Source organism: Raphanus sativus, chromosome 9 (assembly GCF_000801105.2).
Source record: "Raphanus sativus cultivar WK10039 chromosome 9, ASM80110v3, whole genome shotgun sequence".
Taxonomy (NCBI): Eukaryota; Viridiplantae; Streptophyta; class Magnoliopsida; order Brassicales; family Brassicaceae; genus Raphanus; species Raphanus sativus.
Genome location: NC_079519.1, coordinates 28,641,396 through 28,652,866, shown reverse-complemented (window position 1 = coordinate 28,652,866; position 11,471 = coordinate 28,641,396). Strand labels below are relative to the sequence as shown.

Below are 11,471 nucleotides of genomic sequence, written 5' to 3'. Positions count from 1 at the left end.
AAACTCTTAAACTCAAGTTCACATTCAACATAATAAAACTATGAAACAGAGACTCTCTTTTAAATGTAGTTTTTTTTTTCATCACCACACAAATATTTCTACAAAAAGGTAAAAAAAGCTAATTAAAAATATAGCTTTTACAACCTCTAAACAACACCAAACTTCGGTTTAAAGACTTTTAAAACCGTCTCAACCGATCCTTACACGAGCTCGGATACACAATTACAGAGTCTACACATAACCCTCCTTTGGTATGTGTACAATCAATCTGAGTCATGGAGAACCTAAGCTTCGTAGACGAGCTTTTCGACTTCCCAACCACAAAGTCTCCAGCATGGTAATGACTCCATGTTCCTGGTTCGGTTAACATGCACTGAGACGAAGAGTGCTGACCATCTTCAGTCCAAATCTGAAACTGAACCGGTTTAATGTCCCAACCATGAATCTGCTCGTTATTGCAAACCCTCCAACCAAACCGTTTTCCCGGTTTGCCTAGATGAAGCCTGAAGAAGACGCTGTAGGTTCCTGCTGGGAACGGGAACTCGATTTCTCCGTCAACCTGAAACCACCAGACTTGCTGAAGATATGCTACTGAAGCAAATCTACAAAAAGTAACAAAACAAAAATTCATTAAGACAAGAACCAAACTAGACCCGATTAAGACAAGATGTAACAAAACATATGCAACATGTAATAATAAGTGAGACAAGTGGTGGAAACATCCACGTGGAGGGCTGCGTTTTGGCTCTGGAGAAAAATTAGGCGATTCTGAGTGCGATCGAGTGTCTAGGGTTTCTGATGATTTCGGCTTCGTCGCCGGGCTCATCTGGAGTGCCGGAGAGTAATCGGAAGGTTCTGGAGGTTGATAGAAGCATGGAGAATGATAAACAAGGGGTGGTAATCGAATCTAAAGAGGAGATTTCAAGGAAGGAGATTGAATCAAACGAGGAGATTTTAAAGAAGGGGATTGAATCAAACGAGGAGATTTTAAAGAAGGGGATTGAATCAAAGGAGGAGGTTTCAAGCAAGGGGGTAGAATCGAAAGAGGTGATTCCGAAATGGGTTTCTGTTGCGCAAGAAAGGAGATGTCTGAAGAAGTATGATGTGGAGGTCAAAGCGGTGGATGGTAAACAAAAGGTTGAGATCCCGGTTAATTTGTTAGTGGATGCTACTCCTCTTTGGGAGGATTTCATCTTTGGCAAGTTTCTGGATATTTCACCCCACATAGCTAAGGTTCACATGGTTGTGAATAAAATATGGAGCTATGGAGATCCAAACTCAAAGGTAGAAGTCTACGATGTTAATGCGACTATGATGAGGTTTAGGATCATGAATCCGAAGATAAGGGAGAAGGTTATTAAGCGAGGCATGTGGAACATAGCTGGAGTTCCTATGATAGTCAAGAAGTGGACTCCTAAAACTGAAGAGGAGAAGCAGGAAGAGGTGTCTATTCCCATGTGGGTTCACCTTAGGAAGGTTCCGTTGCATATGTTCTCATGGGAGGCATTGAGCTTCATGACAAGTACAGTGGGTTCTCCGGTTCACTTGCATCCAGAAACATTAGCATGTTCAAACTTTGATGAGGCTAAAGTTTTTGTTAATGTGGATGTATCCAAGACATTGCCAAAGGAGATAGAGTTTACCATTGATGGGAAGGAGTTTACTGCGGAGTTCTATTACCCATGGTTGCCATCAAGATGCAGTTTATGTGAGAAATGGGGTCATAATGACAAAGTTTGTGTCATGAATAAAAAAGAGAAGATACAGGGTGAGCTGGGTAGTGGTATAAAGGGAGGATCCAAGGTTATTAGAGATCAAAATATACAAGGGGGAGATGTTGTAAAAGAGAAGAATATGGGAAGTAGTTCTGCAAAGAAATCATATGAGGTGAACGTAAGTGAGATGAAAGGAGGTGAGCAGGATATAATAGTGAAGTCTGGAGGAAAGAATGAGGAAGATTGGGCGTTGGTATCACCAGATAAAGTAGGAAGATCATCATCTCTGGTTCAGAAGCAAGTGGTGGAGATCTCAGCGTCTAAATTTGCAGTTCTAAGTTTGGAGGTTCAGGAAGAAGGTGAAATTATAGTTGAAGAGGCTAAAGAAGATGATAATGAATACATGGAGGAAGAGGAAGCGAATGATATAAGGGAGGAAGACCTGATAGAGGATGAGTTGTTGGAACAAAATGAGAAGGTTGTGGAGCAAAAAGGGGGGAAGAGAGTCCAGAAGACAAGAACTCAGGGTGTAAATCCTAGAGGAAAAAGGTCTTCTAGACGCAAGACTTAATTATGGGGAGCTTTTTCTGGAATGTGCGCGGATTGAATAAAGTTGTGAAGCATTCCGTTATTAGTGAGTGGGTAAACAATAAGGATTTGAAGTTTGGTTGTTTGTTGGAAACTAGAGTTAAGGAGAATAAGGCTGGGAGAATCTTGAATAAAGTGTTTAATGATTGGTCGTCAGTAATGAATTATGAAGAAAGTAGTGGTGGAAGAATCTGGTTTGTTTGGAGGGATTCAGTTCGGGTATCTCCGGTTTATAAGTCAGATCAGATCATCACAGTTCTAGTGGAGATGCAAAATGAGGAGTCTTTCTTCTGTTCGAGTATCTATGCTAGTAATCAAATTGAGGAGAGGAAAGGGTTATGGGAAGATCTTAAACACCACCATGAGTCGCCAAGCTTTAAAAATAAGGCGTGGATGTTAATGGGAGATTTTAATGAGATATTGGAAGGGGAAGAGAGTTCAGCTTATGTTAATACAGGTAGAGTTCCAAATGGGATGAAAGACTTTCAGAGTATGGTTCTTCACTGTCAGCTCACCGATATGGCTTATCAAGGTCCTTTATTTACTTGGTGCAATAAGAGGGAAGAAGGTGTGATCTGTAAGAAATTGGATAGAGTGTTGCTTAATGAAGAAGCTTTGCATCGGTTTAGTAATGCGTATTCAGTCTTTGAGTCGGGAGGTTGTTCAGACCATCTTAGATGCAAGATTCAGTTACTTCCGCCGAGTGAAAAGATCAGGAGACCTTTCAAGTATGTTAATGCTTTAAGTAGCATTCCATCTTTCCTCCCAATGATCCAAGAGTATTGGAGTTCCACAGAGAGATTATTTTCGTCAACTTCAGCAATGTATAGATTCTCCAAGAAGTTAAAAAATTTGAAGCCGTTAATTAGGGAATTGGGGAAAGAAAAGCTTGGGAACTTAACGAAGAGAACTAAAGAAGCTTATGGGAATCTTTGTGAGAAACAAGAAGCTACTTTACAGAATCCAACTGATGGAGCTATGAAGGATGAAGCTGATGCGTATGGTAAATGGATTCAAGTTGCAAGTTTAGAAGAGGATTTTCTGAAGCAGAGATCGAAGCTTCACTGGTTGGATGTTGGAGACCAGAATAATAAAACTTTTCACAGGGCTATCAGAACAAGGCAAGCTCAGAATATGATTAGAGAAATCAGATGTACTAATGGGGCTGTGGTTAATACGCATCAAGAGGTGAAGCAAGAGGCTGTCAGGTTTTTCTCTGACTTTCTCAATAGAAGACCAGATAATTATCAGGGTACTACAGTGGAAGAGTTGCAGGGTTTGTCTTCTTTTAGATGCACGGCAGATGATTGCAGAGGCTTAGAAGCTGAGGTTACTGAGGAGGAAGTTCGTAAAGTTCTTTTTGCTATGCCAAATAGTAAATCACCAGGTCCAGACGGTTATCCAGCTGAGTTTTTCAAGACAACATGGTCTGTTCTGGCTAGTGATTTCACTATTGCTGTTCAGTCTGTGTTTAAATTTGGATTTCTCCCCAAAGGTGTTAACTCTACTATTCTGGCATTGATCCCAAAGAAGTTAGACTCATTGGAGATGAGGGACTATCGCCCAATAGCCTGCTGTAATGTACTCTATAAGGTAGTTTCGAAAATCTTGGCTAACCGATTGAAGCTTATTTTACCGAGGATCATTCTTGAGAATCAATCTGCGTTTGTGCATGGGAGGTTGTTGATGGAGAATGTTTTGTTAGCTTCAGAGTTGGTTAAAGATTATCATAAGGAAACAGTGTCTTCAAGGTGCGTTATGAAAATAGACATCTCCAAAGCTTTTGATTCAGTTCAATGGGATTTTTTATTACAAAGTTTGACTGCTTTGGGGTTTCCGGAGAGATACATCCATTGGATCAGATTGTGTATAACGAGTCCTTCTTTTTCTGTGCAAGTGAATGGGGATTTGGCAGGCTATTTTCAAAGTGCAAGAGGGTTGCGTCAGGGTTGTTCTCTATCTCCTTATTTATTTGTTCTTTGTATGAATGTGCTCTCATGGAAAATAAATAAGGCAGCTATAGAGGGGAAGTTCAAGTTTCATCCGGGTTGTAGGAAGCTTTCATTGACGCATCTCTGTTTTGCTGACGACTTGATGGTTTTTGTCGAAGGGTCAAGAGCATCAGTTCAGGGAGCTCTTTCTGTTTTTGAGGAGTTTGAGATTTGGTCTGGTCTGAGTATAAGTTTAGAGAAGTCAACCATTTATATGGCTGGTGTATCTGCTGTGGAGAAGAGTAGTATCCTTTCAAATTTTAAATTTGCAGAAGGTGTTCTCCCAGTTCGCTATTTGGGTCTTCCTCTAATGACTAAAGGGATGAGCAAACAAGATTACCTTCCTCTTGTTGAGCAAATTAAAGGTAAAATAAGCTCCTGGACTTGTCGATACCTGTCTTATGCTGGTAGACTCCAGTTACTCAATTCTGTTCTCTTTAGTATTATAAATTTCTGGATTTCTGTATTTCGCCTTCCCAGTGGTTGTATTAAGGAATTAGAGAGAATCTGCTCTGCTTTTCTCTGGACTGGTCCTGTTCTGAGGGCTACAAATGCTAAGGTTTCCTGGCAAGATATCTGTAGTAAGAAAAGTGAAGGGGGTTTGGGGATAAGGAACTTAAAAGAAGTGAACAAAGTGTATGGGCTCAAGTTGATTTGGAGGATGCTTGCAGGAGTTTCTCTGTGGGGTAAATGGATTCATAACCATCTCCTAAAAGGGAAGAGCTTCTGGGAAATTAGAGTCAATACGCAATTGGGATCATGGATGTGGCATAAAATGCTTAAGTTGAGGGATTTGGCTAAATCATTTTATAAAAAAGAGTTGGGGAATGGAAGATTTACTTCGTTTTGGTTTGATAACTGGTCTAAAAAAGGAGTGTTATTTGACTTGCTTGGAGATCGTGGTGTGATTGATATGGGTGTTAACAGAAATGCAACAGTAGAAGAAGTAGTGTTGAGCCTTAGGAGGAGAAGAAGAAGACATCGTGTGAGTGTTCTGAATGAAATTGAAGCAGAGATTACATCTATTGCGAATTCTCTTAATCCGGAGAAGAATGATATTATTCTATGGAAAAGAGAGTCAGGTTATAAAGAAAGCTTCTCAACTCAAGAAACTTGGGAGATGATTAGAGTAAAGAAGCCGACTGGAGCTTGGGTAAAAGGTGTTTGGTTTGCTCATGGTACGCCAAAATTTTCTTTTATTACTTGGCTTTCAGTTCGCAATAGATTATCTACGATGGATAGAGTAGCTGTTTGGTGCTTGGGGGTTGATTCTACTTGCGTTCTTTGTAAAGCAAGTCAGGAATCTAGAGCTCATCTATTCTTTGAATGCTCGTATACTTCTAGTCTCTGGGAGTACATTGCCAAAGGGATTATGGGAAATTCTTATACAAAGATTTGGTCTGAGGTCCTTTTCTTTTTGAGTGACTCGACTTGGGAGAAGAAGAGACTGTTTTGTTTTCGCTATGCTTTTCAAGCAGTGATCTATGGGATTTGGAGAGAAAGAAATAGGATCAGACATGGTGAAAAGATTCTTCCAATGCAAGTGCTTCAAAGAATGATAGATAAGAGGATAAGGAACAGAATCAGTTTGATGAGGTCGAAGAAGGTTAAAGGAATGGAGGAGTTAATGGTCTACTGGTTTAGCGCTAGACATTAAGCTTTTTATCTTCGATGTGAGGTCTTTGAGTTGGGTAGTAGAGTGTGTTTTAAATGCTGGAGTTGCTGTTTTCTTATCAAGATTGCTATCCCCTTGCTATCCCCTTGCTATGAGTTTTCTTACTCTTTTTCCATCAATAGAGTTTTGTCCCATTTGGGTTTTCTCTATTGATGGTTTTAATGAGGAGAAACTCATAGCACTCCCAAACTCAACTTGTGTCTCATGGTTAGTTTGAGGGGGATAAAGGGATTGGAGTTGATGTTTCTTAGAAGTTGTGTTCTTTGGAGTAGAGTTTGTGATTGTTTTTAATTTGATTTGTTAGTTAGCTTGATTGCTTGTTGCCCAAGTTAAACAGTATGCACTTGTTGTAGTAAGGCTTTTTTGATGAATAAATTTAACATTCATTCAAAAAAAAAAAATAAGTGAGAAAACAAAACTCACCGAGATTCATCAGAAGGAATGTGATTCCAGTATCTCCGATCATCAATCCCGGTTACCGACAAACCCTTAACCGATATGCACAAACAGAGATCACTGGTTCGTTTATCAACCCAAGCTTTCTGCAAACCAAACCAAAAAAAAATAAACATCAGAGAATCGAATCAAGACACAAACTTTTCAGGCAAAAAGGACGAACCTTTGTGCCGTCGTCGAAGGAATTAACACGAGAGAGAAAGTTATAGATGTCTCTTTTACGCAGCTTTTCCGGGAACCCACCGAGGATTTTCTCGAGAATCGACCTGTAATCATGAGGAAGCTTCGATTCCCAGACGAAATCGGCCCAGGAGGCGCTGCGAAACGCTCCGTTCAGCTTCGAGAACCTGCAGATCTCGACCGGATCCAGCTTCTCGAGGATCAACGCCACGCAGCTTTCGGGCAGATCACCGAGACCGGGCTTTAACAGATCTCGTTCACGAGACGGCGGAGAAGACGATGATGAGCCATTGGTAAAGAGAGAGAGCCCAGAACCCATTCAATAAACCCTAAGGGAGGGAAATGAATCGAAGAATCAAAAACGATGTTGGATCTAATACGAAAGTTCGAGACTTTCGTTATGGGTTTGCTACTTTTTTGACGGAGGAAGATCGAATCGTGTCTCGGAGACAAAGCAAATGGAGAAAGGAAGGGGGTGGTGGTGGTTGTGACAGACGAATGGTGACGCAGATGATGGGTAGGAGGATATTTATATATATTTTGCTTTAGGTCGAATAAATAATACTAGTGGTAATTTTTTATTGCTAACTGAATGTATTTTTTTAGTTTCATGTACTAAGGAAATAGTCTGTCTGGATATTGTTTTATCCATTTTGTTTGTTAATTTTTAATGTTTCTGTCTGTACATTTCTTTTCAGACATCCAAATGTTCGTAATCTATGAGCTGTAATAATGTTGACAAAAAAAAAGTTGAGCTGTTAGTATTAGACCACAACCATTAGTATTTATCCAAATATACGAAATAACTAAAGCATTTGAAATCCAAATAAATACTTCACACAGGTTTTCCATGCTATATTTTTTTAATTTTATAAATCAAAATTAGACATTATTTTAATATTTTTAGAATGATCACAAGCATAGATTATACAAGCTTAAATTTTAATATTATCAAAATATTAACATGAATAAGGTATTTGTCTCCAGACAGAGTTTCTATGCTATAATTTGAAACTCATATATATATATATATATTATTACAAAAGTATTTCATATAAGGTTTCCATGTTTAGTTTTGAATTTTGAATATTTATGATTTGATATGATTGTTAATATGAATTAAAATTTTGTTTCTAAGTGGGTTTCTATATTGCAATTTTAAATATGTTATATGCCATAAATAAATATTTCAAATAGTTTTTTCAAAAAGAAAAAAAATATTATAAAAAATATACATTATTTTTAATCTTAAGAGATACAAGACTTCTACAATATATCTAGCTTTGTAATTTCTAAAGAGAGTTGGTTGAATTCTTCCAACTCAATAAGGTAATTCATTTGATAGCTGACAAAACAGGAAAACAATCCTAGAAAATTATTTCCATCGGTATCCTCATAATAAACTGATTTCTAGAATCACTATCAACGAGACCAAGATCTCTACTCACGATAACATTCACAAGTTTATTTGTTATTTGATTTATTAACATTATGTTCATGAAACACACCGACAAATCTAATATCTGGTTCGACCATACACTCTTTAGACCATATGACTATAATCACTACAAGACTATGTACCCACAAGTCAATACGTCTATTTAGACCGTGCGTTGATGACATATGGTCTAAACACCGGCTATGGTGAAACACTCTAATACACATACAACACCTTAGTAACATGAACAATCAAGTGGAATAGGAAAACCATGTTGTTATCACTAGTAGAAAGACAGACATGAACCCATATGCACAGTCTCTTCTGTTGTTATCAAGGTAACTAATGATGCATATACTGATAAATATTTACATGGTTGCAGACTCAAGTAAAGATCTTATGGTTTAACGATTAATTGTACCTCTTTCTTCTTCTCATTTTTAGAACTAATAACAAATTATTTTTACAAAAATTATCCCTAACACTTAATTATCTCAACAGCTCAGTAATAATGAATTTTGTAAAAATTTGAGTAAATAATTATATATATTATATGAATTCTTATGGTTTAGAATTGAATTTGGTAGGTATTTACATGGCCGAAACTATTTTAATTTAAAACTAGCATGTGTTATATATTGTGTAAAAAAAAAGCTTTTCTTAACTACACATAAAAGAGAAGAACGCTATTAACACTCAAAAATTGCTGAATAATTATGTATTTATTTCATAATTTTGTTCGATTGTTAACTAAACACATTATCATTTTAAATTTTCATATAGTTATATTTACATGCAATTTTAACTTGATAACATAAATAATTAAATTTACTAAAGAAGTAAATAGTCATATTTACATGCAATGATTAATTGTACCAAAATGAGTATATCAATAGATCATGATCCTATTTTAATAGAATATATTTTAATATTTCATTTTAAAATCAGGATCTGCAATATATTAGGATAAAAATATTATGTAGTTATAGATATTTTTTGGTCGTATTGAAAATTCATTTTTCATAGATTCAAACATTTAATATATTTAACATCTCAAATTAATATTTCAGTTCCTACTTACAAATTGAAAAACAATTTTTCATCATCTATAACAAAACTAAAAATTCTTTAATATATTATTTACTATATTATTTTAAATATTTAATTAGAAATTTTCCATAGAATTATACTTTTTGAAAACTCAAAAATAACATCATCTTTTTTTTGTTCAAACATCATCTAAAAGAACTAAAATAGTCCATATCTACAAATTTAATACTAAATTATATCAAAAAGTATAAATACCCAAAATTGAATTGTTTTAGTATATATTAAATAATATTTTGTCGGTAGAATAATTATGCGCTTTTAGAACGATGCCAAAATCTAGTAAAGTTTTTTAAAAAATGCTGGATCAAAATCTATTAATCTTTACTCCCCGGGTAAGCAGTCGTTGTTTGTTTTCACTTTTTACTTTTGAGAATACAGTATCCCGATGTTATTAACGTAAAAAGGAACTATAAGATCAAATTGGAAAAGTAGAAAACCTACAGGGACTGCAGTACAATTAAATGGGGAATATCTGGACCGTATCCCTCTTGATTTTATAAAACATTCCAGAAAAAAATAGGGTTGTTCGTTTTTTATCAGAACGCCGCGAGGTCATATCTGATTCGAGAGGAGCTATGGGAGTGGGGCATGATCTTCCAGGTAAAGAATCCAACTTTAAAACTTAATGAGTTATAACATAACATATAACCGATCAAATCCCTAATTTTCGAGATTTACGGTCTCAGATTGGACTACAATGGATGTAAAAGCATATTTTCTATACGAGGCGGGTTGTGAGCCTAGGAATATGCATATTCCGTGTATAAGACGAGGTGAGGATGAAGGGCCTTACTACACACGCGAAGAAGAGAAGTGCCTCATGAACAAACAAGTCGAGGAGAGCAAGGTCTTGTTCTTTTGATGTTGATCTTCTCTGCTTGGAATGTATTTTATTTATTTTGATATGTGGGGAATCTTTTGTGTGTTTTAGGGGTTCGACATTGATTTCAAGCAGTTCCGATACGTTTTTAACTATAAACCTCTTGATTTTGATGACGACGAGATGGCCATGGAACCAGAAACCACCAGAGAGTTAATGGACAGGCTCTCTCGTGAATCCCTTGAGGGATACAATGAAAAGGAGGTCGAGCACTAGTCTTGCTTTCTGCTTATTAATATATACAATATATGTGCTTATTTATGAATGTTTTTTTCTTTTTTTTTTTTTAATAAAACAGGCTACAAACTATGAATTTGTGAAGGTTACCAAGGCCAATTATTACGATACTGCTACATGTGCCACTGTGTATTTCATTACCTATCAAGGTAAGGCTTCTTCCGATGATGAGCCGAAAGACTTCCGAGCTAAGGTCATCCACTACTATCATGAACCAGCCAAGTACATCTCCTGCGACATGAAACCTGCCAAAAATGGTACTCTTTCCTTTCCCCATATGTAACAGTGACTAGCTTTTAGACCAGTCATATTTTTGTAGCAAGAAAGTTTTATTGATTTATGTCTGCCTCTTTCTTACGGAAGATGGGCTTTTCTTTGTTTTGTTTTCTTGTCTTTTTGTTTGTTTTGTTTTATATAATATTGTGCTACTTATTTTGATTCTTTTGGCAGTTCACTTCATTGAAACTGCCGAGGATGAAGATGCCAAGAGAACCAAGGTATCTATATGTTTTTGTTAGCTTTGATGAGTCTTTTCCTTTGCATTGATGATTTTAAATGGTTCTTGTTCTCTCCTCAGATTGACAAATGAGCTATCCAATGTGTACTGTATGTGAGATGCAAGGACATCTCTGGCTAGACTTCTACCTTTATGCGTAGTAATATGTTGTGTCACATTTTAGTCGTCTCAGTAAAACTGGATTTGGATGTATACAATATTGGGATTGGAGATTTCATGTTTTCAGCTAAGATAATTTAAAAAGAAATTCGATATACAGTTCTATTATTATATTATGGTACATTGCAGAAAATATGTAAAATTCAAAACCAAACAATATGACATGCAAAACTATGGCAAGAATACTCATTCTCTAAAATATGTTGAGTTAAACTACCTTGCCACTTCTGTCATATATAACAAAACTATGTAAAGTTTGCTCATCAAATGTGACCGAGAATAGGGTGCAAATAGTAAACACATTGTGTTGTGTTTGATATGATAATAATAACGCATATATATTGGTAACATTAACATAATATCAATACTATAACTTTCGGAAAAACTAATGTAAATATGTTAAGAATATTTATATATTTTGCTTTAGGTCGAGGAGATAATAAAGTATTATTTATATATTAGTGGTAATTTTTTTATTGCCAACTGAATGTATTTTTTTTAGTTTCATGTACTAAGGAAATAGTC

The 11,471-nt window shown here is 36.2% G+C and overlaps 2 protein-coding genes across 2 annotated transcripts; one reads left to right on the top strand and one right to left on the bottom strand.

Moving 5' to 3' along the window:
• LOC108828512 (F-box protein PP2-A11) lies at positions 1 to 7,119 on the bottom strand. Its single transcript, XM_018602231.2, has 3 exons — positions 6,589 to 7,119; positions 6,393 to 6,511; positions 1 to 602 (listed from the first exon to the last, which is right to left on the bottom strand). Exons 1-3 carry the CDS (start codon positions 6,922 to 6,924, stop codon positions 179 to 181), a joined length of 879 nt encoding a protein of 292 aa, XP_018457733.1. The 5' UTR covers positions 6,925 to 7,119; the 3' UTR covers positions 1 to 178.
• A 2,474-nt stretch (positions 7,120 to 9,593) lies between these two features.
• LOC108825592 (uncharacterized) lies at positions 9,594 to 11,041 on the top strand. The gene is made up of 6 exons (XM_018598918.2): positions 9,594 to 9,753; positions 9,840 to 10,000; positions 10,085 to 10,237; positions 10,332 to 10,527; positions 10,721 to 10,767; positions 10,848 to 11,041. The coding sequence occupies exons 1-6, from the start codon at positions 9,729 to 9,731 to the stop codon at positions 10,857 to 10,859; spliced, it is 594 nt and encodes a 197-aa protein (XP_018454420.1). The 5' UTR covers positions 9,594 to 9,728; the 3' UTR covers positions 10,860 to 11,041.
• The last annotated feature ends 430 nt before the right edge of the window (positions 11,042 to 11,471 follow it).

What these genes read in the sequence shown, in the direction of transcription:
- LOC108828512 (XM_018602231.2), bottom strand. Translation starts at nt 6,924, where the DNA reads ATGGGTTCTGGGCTCTCTCTCTTTACCAATGGCTCATCATCGTCTTCT. An exon ending in CCTTCGACGACGGCACAAAG is followed by an intron (nt 6,512 to 6,588) that starts GTTCGTCCTTTT and finishes TTTGGTTTGCAG; the next exon opens with AAAGCTTGGGTTGATAAACG. An exon ending in ATTCCTTCTGATGAATCTCG is followed by an intron (nt 603 to 6,392) that starts GTGAGTTTTGTT and finishes TACTTTTTGTAG; the next exon opens with ATTTGCTTCAGTAGCATATC.
- LOC108825592 (XM_018598918.2), top strand. Translation starts at nt 9,729, where the DNA reads ATGGGAGTGGGGCATGATCTTCCAG. An exon ending in AACAAGTCGAGGAGAGCAAG is followed by an intron (nt 10,001 to 10,084) that starts GTCTTGTTCTTT and finishes TGTGTGTTTTAG; the next exon opens with GGGTTCGACATTGATTTCAA. An exon ending in AGGGATACAATGAAAAGGAG is followed by an intron (nt 10,238 to 10,331) that starts GTCGAGCACTAG and finishes TTAATAAAACAG; the next exon opens with GCTACAAACTATGAATTTGT.